The 24,870-nt window shown below is 30.9% G+C and overlaps 2 protein-coding genes across 10 annotated transcripts in view; one reads left to right on the top strand and one right to left on the bottom strand.

Moving 5' to 3' along the window:
• LOC119604013 (putative uncharacterized protein DDB_G0289263) overlaps nt 1-24,870 on the bottom strand; it is a 280,690-nt gene that overhangs the window by 220,567 nt on the left and 35,253 nt on the right. The gene's annotated exons all lie outside the window — the stretch shown is intronic.
• Nucleotides 5,742-24,870, top strand: part of LOC119604014 — a 32,526-nt gene continuing 13,397 nt past the window's right edge. For 2 of the 7 annotated variants that reach the window (XM_037956348.1, XM_037956342.1), the window contains exon 1: nt 10,373-17,602. In XM_037956348.1, coding sequence (XP_037812276.1) covers nt 13,745-17,602 — 3,858 coding nt within the window. In that variant the 5' untranslated portion in view covers nt 10,373-13,744. Of the gene's footprint in view, nt 5,907-10,372; nt 17,603-24,870 lie in introns of those variants that run through there. The other 5 variants (XM_037956347.1, XM_037956344.1, XM_037956343.1 and 2 more) reach the window with 5 other exon arrangements.

The raw sequence follows: 24,870 nt of genomic DNA, 5'->3' as shown, positions 1-24,870 counted from the left end.
GGGACAGTCTTATTTTGTATACCATTGTGGACCCAAAATATAACCTAAATGATTATAAATCCGTGAGATACCACAAAAATCTATTTTAAAAACTTATCACACCTATTGGTCCAAGTAACTTATATACAAAGAACTCGTTCAGTTATTATTGCTTATAAATACATATTAAAATCGAAGTAGTATCGCATAAAGTTAGGATCGGTTCAAAACCTGCTATAGGTTACATGTATGATCCATGATCAAAAGTCATGTCACCATTGACGTACTAAAGAATACTTTCAATTCATCATTCTAAAACGTTAACCACGTTTTGCATTTTCTTTCACTTAACTTTAAAGCCAATTAAGTAAAAGTGGCCGACTCTGCTGCATGGCTGCATTTTCCATCATCAGAAAAAAACACTAAATGACAATTGTTGAATGTCAGAAGCTCATTTAAATTAAACTATAACTTTCTATAAATTTTCTACAATTATACGAAAGCATTAATTATGGTAATAAATTGATGATGGAAGAAAAAACTGCTACAACAATAACAGAAAATATAACTAATAATAATAATAAAAAGAAATGCAATTGCAATTGTCTGTTTCTCTAATCAATGATATGAGGGTTGTTGTTGTTTATTTTCCTTTAAATTGCTTGGGTTGAGTCATATTGCTTTTGATCAAAGTAGTACTCTGGATGTTTGTAGCAAACGTTCGGTCGGACATACGGACGGGTGGTATGTGATACACAAACAAATTGACAATTAGTTAGTAAGCTGATTGTAAAGATATTTATACATAGAATACACACACACATACATATGTATGTATGAACATTGTTGCTTTTAAAAACTTTGTCAATTTGAGTTGAAAGCTAAATGAGAAAAAAAGTTAAGTGCTCCATGTAGAAAAAAAAATATTGATTAAGAACTTTGATCATAGCTTTGCATGTGCGACTGCTTATTGTTGAATGAATTAATAAAGAAAATTGTTAATAATGTTGTTGTAAAGTTTATAAATTGAGTGAAAATTAATTACACCATTTCCTAAATTAATTAACTAAGACTGATATAATTGAAATTCTAAAAATCAAAAAATTAACTATATTCTTTTAGAGAATTAAACTGTTACGCGCAATGTGTTCTATTAAAAAAACTGTTATACACAACTTTTCGTATATGAATCTGCAATTTACATGTTTCTCTAAGAAAACTGTCATAAACAACTTGTATACACAAAATATTCTTTATATATAATACTGTTATACACAATATTTTTAAAGGAAAATTGTTATACAAAAAAGTTATACACAATAATTTGTATAAGAAAAACTGTTATACATAAGTATACACAATACTTTTCTGTAGAAAAAAAAACAGTTATAAAAAATATTTTTTTATATAAAACACCGTTATACACAATATTTTTAGAGGAAAAATTGTTATACAAAAAATTTATACACAAAATTCTCTTGTGGAAAACTGCTGTAGACATATTTTCTGCAAATAACTGTTATACATACATATTATATTTTACATAAAAAACTGTTATACACAATAATTTGTATAGGAAAAACTGTTATACACAATAGTTTGTATAGGAAAAACTGTTATACACAATATTTTCTTAAAAAACTGTTACACATAAGTATACGCAATACTTTTCTGTGGAAAAAAATTGTTATACAAAACATTTTTTATATAAAACAATGTTATACACAATATTTTTTGAACAAAAATTGTTATACAAAAAAGTTATACACAATATTCTGTTGTGGAAAACTTCTGTATACATATTTTCTACAAATAACTGTTATGCATATTATGTTTTATATAAAAAAAACTGTTATACACAAACATTTGTATGGGGAAAAACTGTTATACATAATATTTTCTTTAAAAAACATAACTATACACAATACTTTTCTATAGAAAAAAACTGTTATACAAAATATTATTTTATATAAAATATTGTTATACACAATATTCTCTTCTGTTTATATATATTCTATAAATAACAGTTATACATATTCTATTCTTTAAAAAAACTATTATACACAAAGCTTTTTTTTATAAAAGTCTGTTATATATAAATTTTTTTATAAAAAAAAAACTGTTATATAGAAAATATTTTTATATACTGTTATACACAATATTTTTTAGGAAGAATTTTGATATAAAAAAGTTAAACACAATATTCTCCTTTAGAAAACTACTGTATGCTAATATTTTTACAAGAACTGTTATACACTTTATATTTTAGAGGCACAAAAAAAGTGTTACCAGTGTTGCCACAACAAAATTTTTTTTTCTAACCAAAATTCGAATAAAAAATAACCAAATTAAGAAAAAATTAAACAAAATTATTTTTATTTGTTTCATGTTTACATTTGGACATTAAAATAACAAATTAATTTTCTGAAGTGGAACTTGTAACTAGGTTAAATTTCGTCGCTAAACTGGTATTATGAAGACAGTTATGAGCGTTAAAGTAATTTTCTGTAGGGGATCTTATATTGCAGTACATTATGAGCTTTTATGAGGGATAGAGTCAATTACCCAGCAAAAAATCTGAAATTTTTGGTAATAGCCAGTAGTTATTTCATACATTACTTGGTAATGAGTGTTCATTATCATCCACATTATTTTATTTAGCTGAATAGGTTATTACTGGTAAAGAACAAAACAATTTGGATTTGTTATGGCTCAATTGTCTAGGTCGTTTATTTAACAAACAGGGGGTTCGTGGTTCGAGCCCTGCTGGATACTGTTTATTTTTTTTCAAAATGACATTCATTTATATATTTTTGTAAAATGCCGTTCTCAAAATTACAAAACGCAACATGTTAATGGAGCATCGAGTAAGCGACTGGAGTGAGAAACACAGAAAACAACTGAATGCCTGGGTTCAAATCCCGGCCGAGAATTTTTTTATTTTTTGTTTTCTACATACAAAGTCGGCCCAAAATAACTAGCTATCACATAACATATTTGTAGGTTTATTTGTAACTAGTTATTTCGCAAAGTTTTTGTAATCAAATTAGTAACCATTTATTAATTTGTTTAAGGTAGGTACATATTATTTGAACCTCGTCGAACAAAAATAATTAGTTATTCACCCCAAAAGTAATTAGTTTCCACGAGATTCCAATATTACTTTCTAGATTACTAGGTAATGAAAATTTTTGCTGGGTATATACCGATCTTCATAAACTTTGACAATTACATTTCCAAAAAAACTTTTTCATATTGAATTTCATCGCTATACATGCTTTTTTAAGCAATATATAATTTTCTGAATAGGGCATAATATGGGGGCTAGGTGAAATTGTTGACCGATATTTCGCAAGCAAACTGGGTCAACTAAAAATATTTTGGCAAAATATTTCAGTTTTACATTCATAACTTCAGCAATATTTGTAAACGTAATCTATCCAAATTATCCGACAAATTGACCAAAATTTAGAATTTAAGACGGTAAAATAAAAACTAGTATACAACATCATCTAGAAAATGTAAATAAAGAACTAAAAGTCATGGTGAGATATTTAGTAGAAGTCAAAGGTCATGAGTATCAAATCTTTGCATATATCGCGATTATTGATTATTGAGATTAGATGTTATTACAACTTTTGTAGACAATACAATTTAATTTTCCTTCTCTGTGTTACTTAAAATATCAGTTGATTAATACTTTAAAGATATTGTGATACTATTCTTGCATCAATTAGCAGAAAATATTTTATTAATTCTTATTAAATCATTTATCTTAGAATTTCGGCAAATTAGCACAGTATCTGTTTATGCAAAATTTCAAATAGGTATAGAAGTTGCAATTATACTTTAAATTGAATTTGGAGGACATAATCTACTAAGTACGTAGACTATTCTCACCAAATTCCATAAAAATCGAAATGCGAAATACAGCCTACTTCGTTTTTTCATATAAGTACCGCGAGTTCTTTACATAAAAAGTTCCAATAGAAACGGAAGGACGGACGAGTTTGAATCGACCCAAAAAGCAAGGAGAGAGATGATCCATTATTCACGGTGTTAGATTGGCTAGTGTAAATAAAATAACATTACGGTGTTGTTATGATTTAAATCAACTCATTTAATATGTGGATAATGTATAGGTACTTTTGCTAAATCCTAAACCAATTAAGATATCGAAAAATACCTTTGTGCACATAAGTATAACCAGTAGATGTACAAATTGCAGAAAAAAATTTCGAATAGTAAAAAAAAATTCCACATATTACCAAAATTCAAAACAGGGACGATATGTATATTTACATAGTTGATTTAAAACTAGAGATAAAAGAAGTTTTTTTCAATTTTATTTTTAGAATAAAAGCAAACAGCATTTAGTTCAATTGTTTGCAAAAAATAACCAAAACGAAAAAATAATTCACATGTACACATGCAAAATAAAAATAACCAATTTTGGTTAATAATAACCAAAGTGGCAACACTGAGTGTTACACATAATTTTTCTATTATTTCTATAGAAAAAACTCTAGAAAATCTCTCATAACAATAACTTTAAAGAAAATCAGTTATAGAAAAACATTGTTATATAGAATTTTTCTATTAATTCTATATAAAAAACTGGTATACACAATACTTTCTAAGAAAAATCTGTTATACATAATATTTCTCAATGAAAAGACACTTATACACATTATTTTCTATAGAAAGAAAACTATTATAAACAATATTCTCTATAGAAAATACTGCTATAAGCAATATTTTTTATAGAAAAGTATTCTATTTAATATTTTATATAGAAAAACTATAATATGAATTTCTTACCCGTAGAGAAAACTGTAATAAATATTTTTTTATAAAAAAAGCTGTTATATATAATATTTTCTATAGAATAAACTCTTCTTATACGCAATATTTTCTAGAGAAAAACTGTTATACACAATACTTTATATAGAAAAAATTGTTATACACAATAACTAGGAAAAAACAATTATACAAAAATATAAAAAATACCATTATGCACAATATTTTCTATATATAAAAACTGTTATACACGATATTTTTTATAGAAAAAAAACGTTTATATACAATACTTTTTAAGAAAAACTATTATACGCCGAGTTTTTTTATAGAAAAACTGTTATACATAATGTTTTTCCATTATTTCTATAGAAAAAAACTGTTATACACTATACTTTTGGTGGAAAAACAGTCCGCGTCGGAAATGGTGTAGTTTGGAGAACGAGTTACACAAAAAAATGGGTGAACATTTGTTAAAGAGATTTAACTCAAATACTCTGCTATTAATTATCATTTTGAAAGATCTAATAAGTCTAAATACGAAAAAAAACAATCAACAAACAAACTGACTACTGAAAAAAATACAACAAATTCAGTGAATTGTTTTATTGTTGTCAATGTTGTACTATATCAAAAAGTAATGTGTGAGTTTATGGGGCGTCATCATAATGATCATGGTGGTGGTGATCATCATTATTATTATGAATACAACATGAACAACATCAGCTATGAATGAGTCTGATAAAGTTCTACTTGTTGTAGTTGTTTGAGGATTAATTAAAGTGCGAAGAAGCTTCAATTTACTGTTGTACGTTTGTAATAGTATCTGTGTGTTCAGTAGCTTTGTGAGTGTGTATGTGTATGTATGTATCTGTGCTGTATAGTTGGAAAAACATACTTTAAGTACGCGCGCCTAGAAAGTATTTTGCATCTTAAGTCCCGTTTAGTTGTTTTTCAATTTGCAAACTAAACGCGTCGTTGTCGTAGTCGTTGGATTTCAATATCACGTACACACGTTTGAACGATCGGTCACTTGTTCACTCGATTCCATGTCGTTAGAGGTTTTTTTTAATAGCCGGTCGGTCATTAGTGATAGTGAAAACAATAATATTTTATTATAAATCAAAAATGTTGGTGTGGCTTTAAAAAAAAAAAAATAACAAAATTTTTTTTAACAAAATAATTGTTTGTTTTTATAATTTGTTTATTACAAAATAATGGAACAAACCCAAAAAAGTACGACCACCTATTGAATAAACGCCCCGTTTGAAAAATTACACTGAGGACGTGCAAATATGTAGTTAAATATTTTTTGCAATAGATTTTAATTGATTGTGAAAAAGTCGTTCATGCAAAAAAAAATTTATAAAAAAAAATATTCAATAAAAACTACATTTACCCCATAAAATTTAAATAAATTAAACTACTACAACAATTTTATAAAATATTTAAATAATCAATCATTTTTTGTTTAATTAAACATGAGTTAAAACAAAATATGATTACACATGATAACAAAAGGCCTTAAATAGAGTTTAAACATAACGAATTTGTTTATACCCACAAAAAATTTTAGTTATTAGTGTGAAATTTTTATGAAAAAATATTGTTTTAAAATTTAAAAAAAAAAAAAATTATGAATTTAATGTGTTGGTGTTTTTAGGCTCGTGTGTGTATGTATCATTTAAAAAAAATTTTATGATTATTTTCTGGATTCAAAATCAATTGTGTGTTGACATGTTTGGTGGTGTGATAAGCGAATATAATTATTCATTTTTAGTGTTGAAATATAAATGATTGTACAGTGGAAACTTTTAGTTATGAACTAAACGGGAAAATGTTTCTAATGTTGGATTTTTGAATAGAAATAGTTTTGCAAATCTAGTTTTTAGAAGAATAATGTTACATTGAAGGACAACGCAACGTTGTCAACATTGCAACAATTCGTTGTCGAAATCTAAAATCTAAAGCTCACTATTGACAAACAATCCGTTGCCAATAGTGAGCTTACCACGTTTCTTAACATTTACACAACGGATGTGTATAAAATTTAGATTTCGACAACGAATTGTTGCAATGTTGTCAACATGACATAGTGTTATACTTTGACAACGGATGGTATTGAAAAATTATAAACAGTTTGGTGTCAATTTGGTATCAGGCGTGTATATTTATTTTTCCCTCTGTGTAGGGACTTTGTTTTGAGTACAGTGCCTCCGAGAAATCTGAGCGAGGCTTTACAATGAATGATTAGACTCTGTTCTGCGTTTAGATCATGAAAGGGTCAATGTAATACAGAATCACAGAGCATTAGGAATAAAAGTTAAAGGATTAGAAGGACTCTCTTCTATCCATTTAATTATCGAAAACTTCTTGCGCTTTTTCTAAAAGCTAAATTTCTGCCTTAAAAACATTGTACACATTAGGCCATCTGATGTTGAATGTATTGAAACTATTAACATTTTTTTGACTTAATTTCGAGTATAAGCTCGAAGGACCATATAGTATACTGAAACTCTGTCATCATCTCCTAAACTTCTCAATTATTAATATTATTATTTGATCGCTAAGAAATGATTTCTCTTCGCATCTGATCTGTTTCTAATTAAATTCTACTATTAAATTAAAGAATTTTTTGCAGTAGAGCTCCCAGTATTGGTCGTTAGCTGCAAATTCAATTTTAATATTATTTTCTCTATTGCATCAATTTTGATTTTATCGTTCGAACTATAATTTTTGAACTATTAGTTTAGACTGATATTCCGCCACTTGGAAGTATATACAAAGTTCATATACGATCATGCCTCATTGAAACTTTAAGTGCAAAATCTAATTTTGCAAAGGTGCCTTTCTCTTAAAAGCTTAAGCTAGGAGAAGCATATACACATCTGCTATATTATTGTGACTATTTGATTGTTAACAAATTATTCGCCTCAACTAAACTATTGAAATAAAATTTCAGTATTACACAGTTACAAATTACATTTGAATATTAATTTCCCTGATCGATCTCGAGTTCAAGCTCTAAAGCCATTGATCATTTCAATTTTTAAAGTGTAAGTTTAGGCGAATATTTCGTCAATTGCAAGTGCAAGGTGTGTAATACGATCAATCGTTTAGCTTAAGCTAGAAGAACAATGATTTATTCCTTGCAACAGTAGGGTCAAAGTAATTTCAATTATGGAATTAAAATTATTGTCTCGACGTCTGATGTTATATAATGACTATTTGATCTTTTAGGTATTATTCCTCTCTGGATCTGAAATTATTATTGATTACTAGTATGGGACAGTTACAAATTAAATTCGAATATCAATTTACCAGATCAATCTCGAGTTCAAGTTCTCGAGCCATTGGTCATTTCAGTGTATGAACTGTAAGTATAAGTTAATAATCCGTCACTTAAAAATGCAAGCTGTATAACACGATCAATTGTTTAGTGTACATGAAACTTTCAATACTCAAGCTCGAAAGAACATAATTGATACCTTGTATCTCGTCCAAGTTTCATCAAGATCTCCAAGGCGATCGACACAGTGTGCCATGGTGCTCTTTTCTCAGAAAAAATTGCTTACGATCTTGCTCAGACATCACCCTATATTAGTAGTCATTTAACGGTTTTATAAATAACTGAGAGTTAGGGCAGTGACAGAGAAAGTTCTCTTCTTTTCCTTTGTCATAATAATATCTGAAGAAATCATTTTTTTGAAGATTAAATCCTGTGGCATAAGTCCAAAAAGTATAGTTACCACTGCAATTGTGTTTCATAGCTGTGATCTTGAAAGTTTTAACAAGGCTTGTGACCGTAGTGGGTTGTATATGGGCCACATGATCTTCGCTAGTCAGAAAGTAGTCTCAATAGATCAGCCGAGTGCAAGCATATTGAGTCTGCCAAGAATCGAGAGTTTACAGCTGTTGATCAGTGTACCTAAAAAGATGCCAGTCTCTTTCCTTTCTTGATTAGCCAAATCTAACATACTTCTTATTATTTCGCCATTTCATTAAGAAATCTGGTCTGTTTGATACCTTGTATCTCGTCTGTCATTATTTTAACTACATATTTGATCGTTTAGGAATTATTCCTCTCTGGATCTGACTGCAATGTTTCTAATTCCTCAACTTTATTATTGAAATCATGTTCACTTTCAAATTAAATCTGAATATTAATTTTTTTGGTCGATCTCGAGTTCAAATTTTCGAGTCAGTTTTTGAATTGTAAGTACAAGGCATGTAACAAGATCAATCGTTTAGTGGACCTGATATTTGTTTAGCAGAGCAGCATTTTCTCTTAAAAACTTAAGCTCGAAGGACCATAATAGTGATAAGATTTGATGATATTCGGAAGAACAATATTCATAGCTTGGCATATTCAAGCTATGAATATTGTTCTTCCGAATAGAGCCCCTGATACTTCAATACTAGTGAGTGCTTTTTGCCGAGTAAATGCTATTTTTAGTTCCTGAATCGTAAGATAAGGTTTTGATCACTATTCAACCTCAACATTCCAGATACTTTGAGTCTAAAAGCGGATTTTGCTCGGATGCGTTTAATATCAAAATACATATACATTTATGAATCAAGTAACACTAAACCAAATTATCTGTTACCAATGGGTCAATCGCTGTATAATTTAAGAATTTAGGCGAACTTAAGCTTTAATGCATTAATATTTACATACATATATTGTAGTTTAGCACCTGTATCTACAGCATACGAACTGAATTTTAAATATATATTTTATATCTACTTGTTTCTTAACAGAAATAATAAAATTTTTATATGGCTGACATGTCATTTGAAAAGTGTCATCACATTAAAAAAGATGTTTATGATGACACTTCATAACATATTTCTATCACCTCATTTGTATTCCATCCCAACCTGATGACTTATTTGTGTGTGTGTTTTTTTTTAGATACAAATTTTTAATGAAAGAACAGAAGTGACAGATCCAAAATACAAAAATAAAATATATAGTTTTATTAAACCTAATCAAACTTCTGGAAAATTGTACTTGATTTTAAAGCTATAGAAAAATATCAACTGATTTACAAATTTGAAGATTAACCTAAAAATAAGCTATGTCCTTCCGTCTGTCCGTCCGTCGGTCTGTGTGTCGTTTCTAAAGAGTTTTACCTTTAATTTTGTCTTCCTTAAGACATGTCATACTGTAGTTTACATTCTATTTAACACTCTCCTGTTCCAATCACCAAATGTTTTGAATACAAAAATGATCGATTCAAAAATATGAATGAACAATTAAGTTTTCTTTAAAAACACACTTGATACTGAGAGATTTTTAAATAAACTCAAATACATTTACACATACACACACTAATGAAATATGAAAACAACAAAAACGAAAGATTCACATTGCATATTTAAATAATCAGTGAGAATAAATATTTATAAAAAAAAAACAACAACAATATTTAACAAATTTATCAAACACTCAAATAAATTAAAATTAAAAACTACACAAACTATAATAAACAATAACAAAAAAAAAACACCTGTTTAATATTTTATTAATGTGTTTTTATTGTTGTTATTTAATCAAACAATTAAATAAAAAAAGATATAACGACTATAATAGAATAAAAAAAATCTAAAAAAGCTGTTTTTAAAGAACGCTTTGCAAATAATTGAAAAAAAAAATACAAACTGTGAATATAAACACTATAACAAACTTTAACAATTTTAAAGATACTCTTACAGCAACAACAAAAAGAATTATAAAAAATAAACATTAATAAACCATGAGTCATTAAAGCCGTTTCGTTCCATTTGTATGTATCCATATATTGAGAACTACTTGTGGATTTGGAATACAAACAAACAAATAAAAAATTAAAAAACAATAAAAATAAAATGAAACCAATAAAAAAAGTTACAAAAAATAAAAGACATTTTTTAAGAAGTTGTTGTTGAAAATAAATTAAATTGAAAGACAAAACTCTACCAGACAAAATGTTCTTAATTCGTTGGCTGTTTGGTTTATGGTCGTTTTTTCTGAGTGAAAAAATTTAAATGAAAATAAATAAAAAAAAAATATCTTTTAAAAGCACTATGGGTTGCAGATATTTTTAAATATGAAAAATTTTAAGCTTCTAAAGAATTACTAGGCACATGAACTAGAAGTAAAAATGGGTTACTGAAGGGAGAATTCAATGATTCAAAAATCTGTTTTCTCTTTTAAATATCACTTCCAGACTCCTCAGTATAGTTCATTTTTAAAGGCTCCATTACATCGATGCTATACTTTAGTTTGTCAGTAAATTAGAGGGTTAAGTCCATTTAATATTCTCTACTTAATTCGTGGATGCGGTATTTATAACAAATTTGATTAGATCACACTCATTAGGATTTTGAGAGAGTCCAGAGCAATATTTTAACAAGATATCTGATGTACGGTGTTTTAGAGCGACTCAGTCATGGATCCGTACTGAAGATCCATGAGGGTTGTCTAAGCATTTCAATGATGCAAATTTTCCCATGGCTTGGCTATTGAAATCATACAATCCTAGAAGGCCAATGTATATAATAAATCGGAGTGTACTACCTTGGGTGATTAGTATATCAACCAAAACATATGTATTTCAAGTGTATCTACTCACTTCACAATATGATAAGTATGAAGTGGTAGTTCTTGCACCTCTTGGTAACACGGAGTCTGAATGATAACTTTGAAACATTAAGTGCGTTCAAACTTATAGTTACTATAAGGCTATTTGTTCAATGATCCACGATTTGATTCGACTTTTCAATTTGAAAAAATATGAAAACTAAAATCTTGATTTCATCTGAATTAGAAAATCTCTGCATTCAGACGCAGAGAGGTCTTTTGAGAATCTGAAGGAATAACAAAAACTCCCAAACTTATACGCTACTTAAAAATGCAAGATCTTATTGAATCAGAGATCGGGGTAGAAAAACTTTTTCGTCTGGTTTTACATCAAATCTTTTCATTCGTTGGTTTTCCTTAATTTTCACTCTTCTTAATACCCTGAAAAAATTGAGAATATTCCGCATACGCGTTTAAAGAGTACTACTCAAAGGACTAGGACTGCTCCAAACGAATACCCTTAAAAAATTGAGAATACTCCGCAAACGCGTTTAAAGAGTACTACTCAAAGGACTAGGACTGCTCCAAACTAATACAGGCTATGGACCATGTTGTTTTAAAAAACAATAAACATGATCAATAATATTTACAGGCGAGTTGTTTTTGGATTACTTAAATGGATTATGTTCTCCAATAACTTTTGCAGGGTAATCATTTCCTAAGCCGATAAATAAAGCTTAATTTCTTCCCTAATTATTGTAAAGAAATTCTTTTTCCTAAGCTCGAAAGAGTTTCATTAATTAATACAAATATATTCTTTGGAATTTGTGCTGTTAAAGCGATTTATTCGGATCAAAATATATAATCCAAATTTCATCAAGATCACCTTTGATATTTCCAAGGCGTTTAACACGATCTTTCCCAGAGATCGATCTATTATTAGTAGTTTTCGAAGCGACCCCATTTAAAGATTTTATCAATAACTTAGAGTTAGCGATGTGATAGAGAATGTAAGGCCAGTGACAGAGAAAATTAGTGATATTCTCTTGATTTCCTTTGCCATGATCTGCAGAAATCGTTCTTTGGAAGATTCAATCTTCTGACAAAAGTCCTAAAAGCCGAGAGGCCACTGGCCAGTAACCACTGCAATTGTGTTTCATAGGTGTACTCTCGAAAGACTTAACAAAGCTTGTGACTGTAGTTGACCATATTGAAAAGCATTTTGGTATTCTTTGGATTAATATCCCAGGTTTATTTTTTTACCCTTTACATCAGTATAAGGCCGCAGTCGGAGCTTGGCAGTCTCTTGATTTTGCGTTCAAGTTCCATGGTAGCTTTTCCTGGATAAATCCCAGATATTTTATACTATCATAACTCTCAGATATTTTACACTTTCATTTAAATCAGATAGAATGAGTTCTGGAGTCTTGTATATTCTCGTAAAGAGTATAAATTTTATTTTCGATGGGTTTATCAAATGCTCCAGCTACTGAGTGATTCAAGAAACATCATAATAATCCTAAAGAAGCGTCTTTAATGCCAAATTCCGAGTATAGCATCTTTGTGGTCGCATTTCTGAGATTATAATCCTTTGGCTTAGAATTCTCTTCACGAAAGATATAATTGGGCTGGTTAATACCAAGTTAATTTAGCGCGAATGGGATCTACGAGGGTTGTATGTAACACATGAGACAGACTTGTCTTAAATGAAGTTGTGTTGTGACGCAGATTTGACATACATATATAAGTCTGATCCAGAAAAATAGTCAGTTTCTGAACCTATATTAACTTAAGGTTGGACTTTACAGAGACATAACCCAATAGAAGCTAATAACTTAAAATAAAATACTATAGCTGAATATTAGTAACATTATTTTTTACACAAATTTAACATTCAACAACCCATAGTGCTTAAAAGCACTAAACAAACACCCAACGAACGGTATTGAAGTAATGTAATATTTCATTGAGCTCAGAACTGAAAAATGTTGAAAATAAAAACTAAAACACAAAACGATCAATTAAAAGCCTATAACCCCCGAGATAAAGTTACAGCAGAACACAATCCAACCAACCACTACTACTACATGTAAACCAAATTACGAAAAAATAAAAAATTAAAGAGAGAAGTTCAAAAGTTTCAAATAAATCATAATAAACAATAAAAAATTTATTAAAAAAAATACAAATAGAAAAAAACACACACAACTCGAGATAACACAATATGACAGATAGGGAGAGTTAATTAAAAGAGTAATACAGTGAGTAGAAGATACCACTGAAAGAGAGAAAAATAAATAAATTTGAAAACAAATACGAATACGAATACAAATGCTTCTTTACAGATAAAATTTAAAAGAAAATAAACAAAGAATAGAAAAACAAAAATATCATAAAGAAAACATGAGTCAAGACGACGAAGAGACAACCAAATATAAACTAAACAATAACCACAAAAACAACAACAACAACAGCAGCAACTACAACCACCATGGCCCGACGAAAAAGACACAAAATAATCAACAAGTTGTGCCGCTCTACGAGAATTATACGATCAATAACAACAATAACAATGGCCGGAGTACGAAACCAGATCATTCACTGGCTGAACAAGCAACAACCAAGAGCGAAACATTCAATAACGATTACCGCTTCGTTAGAAACACAACAAATGCCGCGGATATAAACGAACAGGAAACGCGTGACACCAACTCCGTTAGCCCAACCGAATACGAATACGAGAATATTAGTTTTAGTTCTAAAGATACAAATTTTGATAAAAAGATATTATTGCAAAAATATTTTCGCAGTGCATTGGTGGGACCACGTGCCAATATCTATGAAAATTTATGTCGTGGTTGCAATTATGGTGTTTTCAATGCACGCGGTCCATTGTGCACCTTTTGCGAGTGTATAGTTAATGGTGTGGGAGCCTTAAGAAGTGATACGCCCGAGGGCAGTTTAAGTAATAATATTTATGAAAATATTTGTGAATTTTGTGGAGTTATATACAGTGGAAGTAATAGTTCAGAGTGTAAATGTCGGGAATCGGTAGAAGTGAAAAGAGAAGAAGAAGAATTCATAAAAGTAGGCAGTGAAGAACTGTTAATAGAGAAAAGTGTTAAGGAAAAGAAAAAAGTTAAATTAAATAAATCGAAATCGTTTAATAAATCTAATAAACCAAAAATATTTACCAATTTGTGGGATACTTTAAGAAAACCAAAGAATACTTTAAGTTCTACAAGTGCTGTAAGGAAACCTTTGGAAATTATACATCACGTAGAGGGTTACGAGCAGGTTTTTCATACCAAAGAAACCTTTGATTTGCAAAAAATTTGCGAACTAAAACGCAGTGGCACCAGTTGCAGTGATCAGCATATTTATGGTAGATTAAAACAAAGTGATTTGTCCGTTAGTCAGGAGGAGTTCAACTCCACACAATCGCTAACACAATCCAGTAATAGTTGCAATAAAAAACCAAGAATTTCCAAAGCTAAATTTCTAAGAACCCAACCTTCAGTTAGTTCTATAGATACTGTCTCATCAGAGTTTAAAACAGAACTTACGGCTGCTGCCGCTACTATATATTTGAACAACAGTGTTTGTCAGTGGATGACATCATTGCGTCGTGAAATTCACGCTTACAATACTTTCATGAACGGCGGCAACGAAGTCGATCAAGATACGTTGTGTTATCCAAAGTCTATACCCTCGAAAAATGTGTTAATTTCTTGTAAGGCGCCAGCAGTGACTAATCGCACCAAAAATTTACAAAATTTTAAAAATTTACTACAACAACAACTGCAACACGTTAGTCGTGATTGTGGTGATTTAACGGAAATACAAACGTTAATATCTCATAACTCTATGACATCTATAGATTCTTGGGAATTGCAGGAAAGAGAGGAGGAAGAGGATCTACAACAACAGCCAGATTGTTATCAGTTAATGGTTGAGGAATTCATGGCGAATATTATAAATAAACAAATGCTGAAAACGAAAGACAGTAAGCAGACGAAGCAACAGCAGCAACAGCAAATTGACAATGTTAAGGCTATGGCAGGTGTCAATAATAATGACAGTTATACTAATAACAAAAACAACAACAGCATTAGCACTGACATACCTTTACGTCAAGCAAATTTGACAAGTACAACAACAACAATGACAGCACATAATCATAATAGTAATAACAGACATAAACGTCAAGGTATGTACCTGCGTTTAGAAGATCATCAACAACTACATCAGCAACAACAACAACAATATACCGGGGAAGAACTATTCAATTTGCACAACAATAACAAAGTAAACAACTACGATCACAATGTCTACCAACAACAGAGTGTAATACCGGGAGAAAGAGTAAAAATAGCTCTCGAGAATAATAATGAAAATGAGAATCCCAATTCTCTACATAAAACAAAAACTGAGCATAATACCGTTACCACTACACCTGATACTAGTATGACAGCTCTTAATGAGGAATTGCATTTAGGTAGTCGTGCAGCAAAATCTCCCGTTAATGGTTGGGATTTAATAATAACGGATAAACGACGTGGTATACATGAACGTAATGTTTTAGAGGCATTTGAGGCCCTTTTGGAACAGGAAAGAACAAATCAATTAACTCTGGCCAATGAAGAGCAATCAGAGTTAGACTCAAAACCCATAAACTTAACAACAATACAAGAATCTCAAAAGTGTGAAAAAGTTGAAAACGAAGAAGAAATCACTACTGAACCATCTTCACCTCTACCCTCGTTACAACTGCAAACATTTGGTGATAATCCCCAGTCCATATCACAACACTTTCCTACACAAATACTAGATGTAATACAATTGATAAATCAACAGCAACTATCCAGTGGTTTAAATACGTCCATCATATGTTACGATAAATATCTAAAAGTATTTTTACAATTTATTTATCAAACAAATAACAAGACTCGCACGATCGCCTATAAAATCCCAAATAAACAATTGGTGAGAAAATTTAAACAATTTTACAATTACTGTGAGAAAACAGCAACAAGTACGGCGATCACCACGACTACGACCACGACGACTAAGAAGCCTGAAACAACAATGAGAGAGTTAACATGCGTTAGTAGCAATTTGAAGCTTGACTTGAACATAACAAATAGTTATAACTGCGCGCAAAATTCGTCTGAAAACGACCATGAGTCATTATTAATGCAAAAATCAGTTACGGCAAATGTTTTAAAACCAGATAAGTGTACTACAAGTGTTTTAAATAAATCTCTAGATAAAGAAAAACAAAAAGTGAAAACTCCACCCCAAGTACCAAAACGAGATCCTAAAACTAAACTCTCACCTACGGCGGAAATAAAAAGATTTGCTCACAACATGACAGTGCCTGCCAATAATCTTAAAACGGAAACTGATAGTGCAGCTCCCAAAGAGGAAGAGTCCATTTATCAGCCCATATGGAAGTTTGAAACTAAGGGTAAAGTTGCGGAACGCTATCAAACCGATGATGATTATTATGATTTGAAAGCCTTAAAAGAGAAAATCAAACAAGAATCTCCCAATTCGGAAATACCCAAAATATTAATATCCGATGATATTTTAATAGAGGAAGAAGAGGATCACAATAATTGGGAACCCGATGAGGAATTTGTGTTTGCCAAACAAAAGAGATCTTTATCTTTAACCTCCGATCGTAATTCTACCATACGTTCTAATCTCAGTTTAAATAGTTCTATTGGTACCTCCTCTTCCTTAAGTGGCAGTACTATAACCGAATTTGCCAGCAGTACTGCCACCTTGGCCTCCACCATAAGCTGCAGTTTAAGACATCATTGGTATCGTAATATAGGCATATTTTATAGTTTAACAGAACCCAAATTAAGAGCCATTATCTATGATTATGATCGCATACATTCCTCGAGATATTTTGCCAAACCCAAGGAGCAGGTAAACAATGATAGTGGTTTGGGAAAATCATTAAGTCCTATACCGCCCTCAAAACTAAGATATGTTAAAAATTGCTCTTCCAACTGCTCCTCACCCTCAACATCGGCCTCCTCTTCACCTGTTTCGCCCACAAAAAGGGAAATTTTGGATAAATCTTTATGCAGTGCAAGTGAAAGTGTTAAATATGCTGGTGCCAGGGCGAAAGTCGTGCCACCTCCTTCCTCAACTTCATCTATATTTGAACAAAATATAGCCAGCTCCGTACTAGCATGGAAACGTCAATTGTTGGATGTTAATTGTATGGAGGATGAAGAAGATATGGTGAGTTTTCTTTTAGTTTTTTTTCTTGTAAACTTCAAATATTTGTCGTTGTTATGTTATTTATCGCTTTGCAACATGTTGTTGTCGCTGTCGTTGTCTTCTTTGTTGAGGTTGTTAATTATTTTAGGGAGGGGAAATTGCTGGGAATTTTAAAGTTTTAATGATCTATTGTTTAGTTTACAACAAATTATTGTTAACTATTTTATGTTTTTTTCAGTCGAAAACATAAAATATATTTGTATTTTAAAGGTTGTTGTTTTGTATTGTTTCTATGTATTTAATGTAGCGGTACGTTTTTGTTGTGCTGCTATTAATGTAAATACAGTTAGGAGATAATTAATAGAACTAGGTGCTATACTTTGAGAAGTGAAGAAAATGTTCTAACTTTGTTAAAATGATATCTGTGGTTATTAGCAATAATAGCTTAAGTTTAAAACCATGATTTCCAGAAATCAAAATGCCATAAAAATTATCGCTAAAAAGTAGGAGCTCTGGCTAGAACGTTCTCGTTTTGAAAACAATGACATTTACTTTTATGGATTAATATGGTTCTATGGCGTCCTAAACTTTAAAAACCCCCCGTTTTTACCATATTTGAGAAGTTATAACAGCAGGAAGATACCTTTATTTGTTAAATATGTTATGTCATCTGAAAGTTCAATCGGTTATACAACATTTGTCATATCTTCATTCTTCCTAGAGTTATTTTAACTAAATCTTAATAACTATAATCGACAAAATCTTCATAGGACGATATCTTCGCAAATACGAAAAATTTTAAAGCTTTAATCTCTGGGATAAAGGGAGTAAAATGTTGAATACATTAACGTATAAGTTATTGACCTATTTAGATCTCTTTATAATACGGTAGGTTAATTTTATCGAAGGTTTTATTGTATCTCCCTAATGGATCGAATACCATCGGTCAGTAACGAAGATTTTATTGTATCTCCCTAATGGATCGAATAGCATCGGTCAGTAACGGTATAAATATGAAAATGACTTCAAATTTCTAATCCTAGATCCGAAGTTTCCAAGACGCCTATATCTACTATTTTAATCCATAAAAAGTCCGTAATTAGTACTCTGTAGATTTTGACTTATTGCGATCGATGTTCTTGGATTAAGTTGTACACTTTCGACCACAGCAGTCACATGGTCGTCGATACAATTTAACCATAGAGTGAGCTTATTAAAGGAAAAGCATCCGACACACTCACTCTAGGTAAACGGATATATATCCCTACATCCATCCTGTATCATATACACTTGACACCAATTCACTTCCAACGCTTCCCAGTCCCAAAATATCTCTTATCTCAATAATATCAGTCTTTTAAACAATATTCTCTTCCCGCGAGATTGCTACCAAATGCACCACTAAGGGACCTCTGCAATAACCGACAGAAGGCAAAGTCCGAAACTCTACCATGTGGGCTATCGGTTACCAGGTCAAATCATTACAAGGAAAGGCCGATGAGACATTTGACACCTCTAGTTTATGGTCCTGACAGACTAGAGGTATTTCCGCGTATTGCAATAACACCAGGATGGTGAAGATCATTAACATGCCCCGAGGAAGTGTTAAAATAGCATATGATTTATGCTAAACTGAAAGAATTGTGAAGCCAATTTCACTCCTAGTGAGGAAATGTCAAATACAAACATGGCCTTTCTTCAGTCAATTTCGTAATGTCCAAAAATTGCCAAAATTATGAATTTTTCAAAAGAGTTACACTTTGAATGCATATTTCCTTGATAGAATTATTCCTAACTTTGGTGTATTGTATATTTTGGATTTCCTTAAAATGACATTGAAAATCGGGCATTACAGAAGCTAGGGTAAAATAGTGCAGCCCATTTGTATTCTAAATCAAATCAATCATAAATCAATCACCCTAACAATTATTTGCAATCAATTTCTTATCAGAGTCGATTCCATTAAGTTTCATTTTAACCATTACTATATTTTAACTCTCCACTGTATTGTACAAGCTGTTGTGATTGTATCTTGAATTTATAATAAATTGAGTCACAATTTATTCAGGGTTTAAATAAAGTCAATTCAATTAAGTAGAACAAAATTATGGTCAATGGCAATATGGAATAAAAAAACAAATATAAATAAAATAATAATAATAATTGCATCAATTCGCAAAAATAAACTGTGGTTGCAACCACAATAAATTTTCTTTGTTGGGATTTTTTCTTACAACTTTAAAAATATCCATAATAGTTAGTTGTTGTAAGCTAAAAGTCACCTCATATAAGCCTTTCACTATTTGAATATAGTTAATAAACAAAAGCTAATTACATACTTTATATATGTATGTATAATACAAAAAATTACGAGTTTAATTAGTAATTAATAAAAACCCAAGAATTGCATTTAATTTTGCTGAGAATGTATTTCATCACAACTATTGCTTATTCTTTACCATATTAACCTCCTTAACCTTGTCCTTCACCTCTAATTACGAGTTATAAACTAGTTTCTGCATGACTCTACGGTTTAATTCAATATAAGCCATTTAAGTCTGAAACCTACACCCACCCCTTTTCTTACCAATGACTTGTGTTTTTGTTAGTTTTTAAATTTCAATTTAAATCTTCGTTTTGCAAATTGACTCATTTAGTCATTCACGGACTGTGTGTTTTTCCCATTTACACATCAAACTCTGTAGTGGGGAATTTAGAAAAAAAAAACAAATGTTTTTATAATTCATTTGCACTATGGCAAATCAGGTAAAACTTCTTGTAAATTGTTTTATTTTCGCTTCTTCAATGCATGCCGTTTTTATTACTTATGTTCATTCATTAAATACTTAATGCTCTTTTAAAGTTTATTAACCCTTTTTTGAAAAAAAAAAAAAAAAAAAATAACGTATAACAACAATAAAAAATACCAATTTTATATACATACATGTAGTATTTTAAACATCGTACATGTTTACTGAATATGGTGCATCATCTTTAAACAATGCCACAACATTTTTTGTTGTTAGCTAAATATTGGAGTTGATATTGAGGGGAACAATGGGTAAAAGTAGTTCGGGTAATAACTAAGAACTAGTTCACTTATAGTTCTTGTTAAGTTATACTTAGTGCAGATCCAGTTCTAGTTCAGTTCTTTTTCAGTTCTAGTTCAATTCTAGTTCAGTTCTAGTTCAGTTCTAGTTCAGTTCTAGTTCAGTTCTAGTTCAGTTCTAGTTCAGTACTAGTTCAGTTCTAGTTCAGTTCTAGTTCAGTTCTAGTTCAGTTCTAGTTCAGTTCTAGTTCAGTTCTAGTTCAGTTCTAGTTCAGTTCTAGTTCAGTTCTAGTTCAGTTCTAGTTCAGTTCTAGTTCAGTTCTAGTTCAGTTCTAGTTCAGTTCTAGTTCAGTTCTAGTTCAGTTCTAGTTCAGTTCTAGTTCAGTTCTAGTTCAGTTCTAGTTCAGTTCTAGTTCAGTTCTAGTTCAGTTCTAGTTCAGATCTAGTTCAGTTCTAGTTCAGTTCTAGTTCAGTACTAGTTCAGTTCTAGTTCAGTTCTAGTTCAGTTCTAGTTCAGTTCTAGTTCAGATCTAGTTCAGTTCTAGTTCAGTTCTAGTTCAGTTCTAGTTCAGTTCTAGTTCAGTTCTAGTTCAGTTCTAGTCCAGTTCTAGTTCAGTTCTAGTTCAGTTCTAGTTCTAGTTCGTTCTAGTTCGTTCAGTTCAGTCTAGTTCAGTCTAGTTCAGTTCTAGTTCTTCTAGTTCAGTCTAGTTCAGTTCTAGTTCAGTTCTAGTTCAGTCCTAGTTCAGTTCTAGTTCAGTTCTAGTTCAGTTCTAGTTCAGTTCTAGTTCAGTTCTAGTTCAGTTTCTAGTTCAGTTCTAGTTCAGTTCTAGTTCAGTTCTAGTTCAGTTCTAGTTCAGTTCTAGTTCAGTTCTAGTTTCAGTTCTAGTTCAGTTCTAGTTCAGTTCTAGTTCAGTTCTAGTTCAGTTCTAGTTCAGTCTAGTTCAGTTCTAGTTCGTTCTAGTTCAGTTCTAGTTCAGTTCTAGTTCAGTTCTAGTTTCAGTTCTAGTTCAGTTCTAGTTCAGTTCTAGTTCAGATCTAGTTCAGTTCTAGTTCTGTTCTAGTTCAGTTCTAGTTCAGTTCTAGTTCAGTTCTTGTTCAGTTCTAGTTCAGTTCTAGTTCAGTTCTAGTTCAGTTCTAGTTCAGTTCTAGTTCAGTTCTAGTTCATTCTAGTTCAGTTCTAGTTCAGTTCTAGTTCAGTTCTAGTTCCGTTCTAGTTCAGTCTAGTTCAGTTCTAGTTAGTTCTAGTTCAGTTCTAGTTCAGTTCTAGTTCAGTTCTAGTTTCAGTTCTAGTTCAGTTCTAGTTCAGTTCTAGTTCATTTCTAGTTCAGTTCTAGTTCAGTTCTAGTTCAGTTCTAGTTAAGTCTAGTTCAGTTCTAGTTCAGTTCTAGTTCAGTTCTAGTTCCGTTATAGTTCAGTTATAGTCAGTCTAGTCAGTTCTAGTTTCAGTTCTAGTTCAAGTTCTAGTTCAGTTTCTAGTCAGTTCTAGTTCAGTTCTAGTTCAGTTCTAGTTCAGTTCTAGTTCAGTTCTATGTCAGTTCTAGTTCAGTTCTAGTTCAGTTCTAGTTCAGTTCTAGTTCAGTTCTATTTCAGTTCTAGTTCAGTTCTAGTTCAGTTCTAGTTCAGTTCTAGTTTCAGTTCTAGTCAGTTCTAGTTCAGTTCTAGTCAGTTCTAGTTCGTTCTAGTTCAGTTCTAGTTCAGTTCTAGTTCAGTTCTAGTTCAGTTCTAGTTCAGTTTCTAGTTCAGTTAGTCAGTTCTAGTTCAGTTCTAGTCATTCTAGTTCAGTTCTAGTTCAGTTCAGTTCTAGTTCAGTTCTAGTTCAGTTCTAGTCAGTTCTAGTCAGTTCTAGTTCAGTTCTAGTTCAGTTCTAGTTCAGTTCTAGTCAGTTCTAGTTCAGTTCTAGTTCAGTTCTAGTTCAGTTCTAGTTCAGTTCTAGTTCAGTTCTAGTTCGTTCTAGTTCAGTTCTAGTTCAGTTCTAGTTCAGTTCTAGTTCAGTTCTAGGTCAGTTCTAGTTCAGTTCTAGTTCACAGTTCTAGTTCAGTTCTAGTTCAGTTCTAGTCAGTTCTAGTTCAGTTAGTTCAGTTCTAGTTCAGTTCTAGTTCAGTTCTAGTTCAGTTCTAGTTCAGTTCTAGTCAGTTCTAGTTCAGTTCTAGTTCAGTTCTAGTTCAGTTCTAGTTCAGTTCTAGTTCAGTTCAGTTCAGTTCTAGTTCAGTTCTAGTTCAGTTCTAGTTCAGTCTAGTTCAGTTCTAGTTCAGTTTCTAGTCAGTTCTAGTTCAGTCTAGTTCAGTTCTAGTTCAGTTCTAGTTCAGTTCTAGTTCAGTTCTAGTTCAGTTCTAGTTCAGTTCTAGTTCAGTTTCTAGTTCCGTTCTAGTTCAGTTCTAGTTCTTCTAGTTCAGTTCAGTTCTAGTTCAGTTCTAGTTCAGTTCTAGTTCTTCTAGTTCAGTTCTAGTTCAGTTCTAGTTCAGTTCTAGTTCAGTTCTAGTTCAGTTCTAGTTCAGTTCTAGTTCAGTTCTAGTTCAGTTCTAGTTCAGTTCTAGTTCAGTTCTAGTTCAGTTCTAGTTCAGTTCTAGTTCAGTTCTAGTTCAGTTCTAGTTCAGTTCTAGTTCAGTTCTAGTTCAGTTCTAGTTCAGTTCTAGTTCAGTTCTAGTTCAGTTCTAGTTCAGTTCTAGTTCAGTTCTAGTTCAGTTCTAGTTCAGTTCTAGTTCAGTTCTAGTTCAGTTCTAGTTCAGTTCTAGTTCAGTTCTAGTTCAGTTCTAGTTCAGTTCTAGTTCAGTTCTAGTTCAGTTCTAGTTCAGTTTCTAGTTCAGTTCTAGTTCAGTTCTAGTTAAGTTCTAGTTCAGTTCTAGTTCAGCTCTAGTTCAATACGAAAACAAAAATGTCAGTTAACTCATGATATATGTTGTGAGCACTTTTTCATCCTTAAAACAGTTCTTAATCAATTCTTTGCAAAACTTTAGTACTTTTTCGTCCCCCTAAATAAGTGCTTTTACCATCACTGATTTGATGCATCTTTTTAACGTACAACACTACACATTCATGCAATTTGTTGCCCATATTTGTATGTAGAAGTAAAAAAAAACAGTACAAAGAGCAAAAACAACTGCATAATACCTGCGATTTCTGCGAATTAAGTTGATGGTCTGCCTAAAGCACGCATGTGTAACATTATACAGGTATAAATGATGTAGCGAGCTTCGGATATAATCGAGGAAATGGCAAAAGTGATTAACTACATAAATTGAAATAACAAAATACAAGAATTTATTGTTTAAATAAAACAAAATATTGTTTACGCACCAAAGGAGTTAAAGGAAATAACATTTCTTAAAAATATTTTGAAAACTTCGAAAATGTATTTATAACCAGGAAAATTTTACAAATTTTTATATGAAAATATCATAGAGTTACAATATAACGCAAATCGATTTGTGTTTCGACTAAACATATATGAAAATTGGTCCCTCGGACTTGACAAAATATTGGTAAATGTGTGCTTTGTAACCACAACAGTTGTGAAAAAATTTATCCTTCTGTTTCCATTTTACGTTTTCGTTGCTATTTTGTTTTCGATATTGATTACAGCATAACACTTATAACATGACAAGTGTAGCAAAACTAGTCTTTCGGTCTTGACTTAACATTTTCTTCTTTTACCAACGTTATATTTTCTAACATTTAATCTTCGTTTGGTGTTAATACAATTAGCAATAACATGTTGTATTAATAATTTTGTGTCTTTTCTTATTTCTTTCCCTCTTTATACGAGAGCTTTCATGAAAACACACTTCTGCATAAATTTTAAGCCGCTGTCATACTTGACTAACTTTTTCATTTCTTGATTTGCACTGACTTCATCTGTGATTTAACAAATAATACATGTTTCTTTTTATAAATAATACATGTATTTCAACAGTGAAATTTTTACTTTGAGTTTTTCTTCTCATTTTATTTATTTAGTATTAATTTCTTTAGAAAATGATTAATACTCTCACACACCACAATTTCAAATATTTATAGTCACTTCCTTTTTATACAGCATTTTGCGACTATTTCTATACACAAGCATGTACCACATTCATATAAAAAAAATTATTGTGTTATAAATTAAATAAAGTAACTTGTACTGTCAGCTGCACGTACAGAGTTGTTCATATTTAACTTACAAATAAGTCCAATAAATGTTCTCCATTTGAGGTGTATGTATATGATCACACTCGGTTCATATTTGGTATTCTACTATTGT

This window comes from Lucilia sericata, unplaced genomic scaffold (assembly GCF_015586225.1).
Source record: "Lucilia sericata isolate MDLA Ls3-8-SP2 unplaced genomic scaffold, ASM1558622v1 Contig000353F_arrow, whole genome shotgun sequence".
Taxonomy (NCBI): Eukaryota; Metazoa; Arthropoda; class Insecta; order Diptera; family Calliphoridae; genus Lucilia; species Lucilia sericata.
The sequence above is the reverse complement of the archived record's forward strand: the minus strand, read 5'-3'. Positions and strand labels throughout refer to the sequence as shown.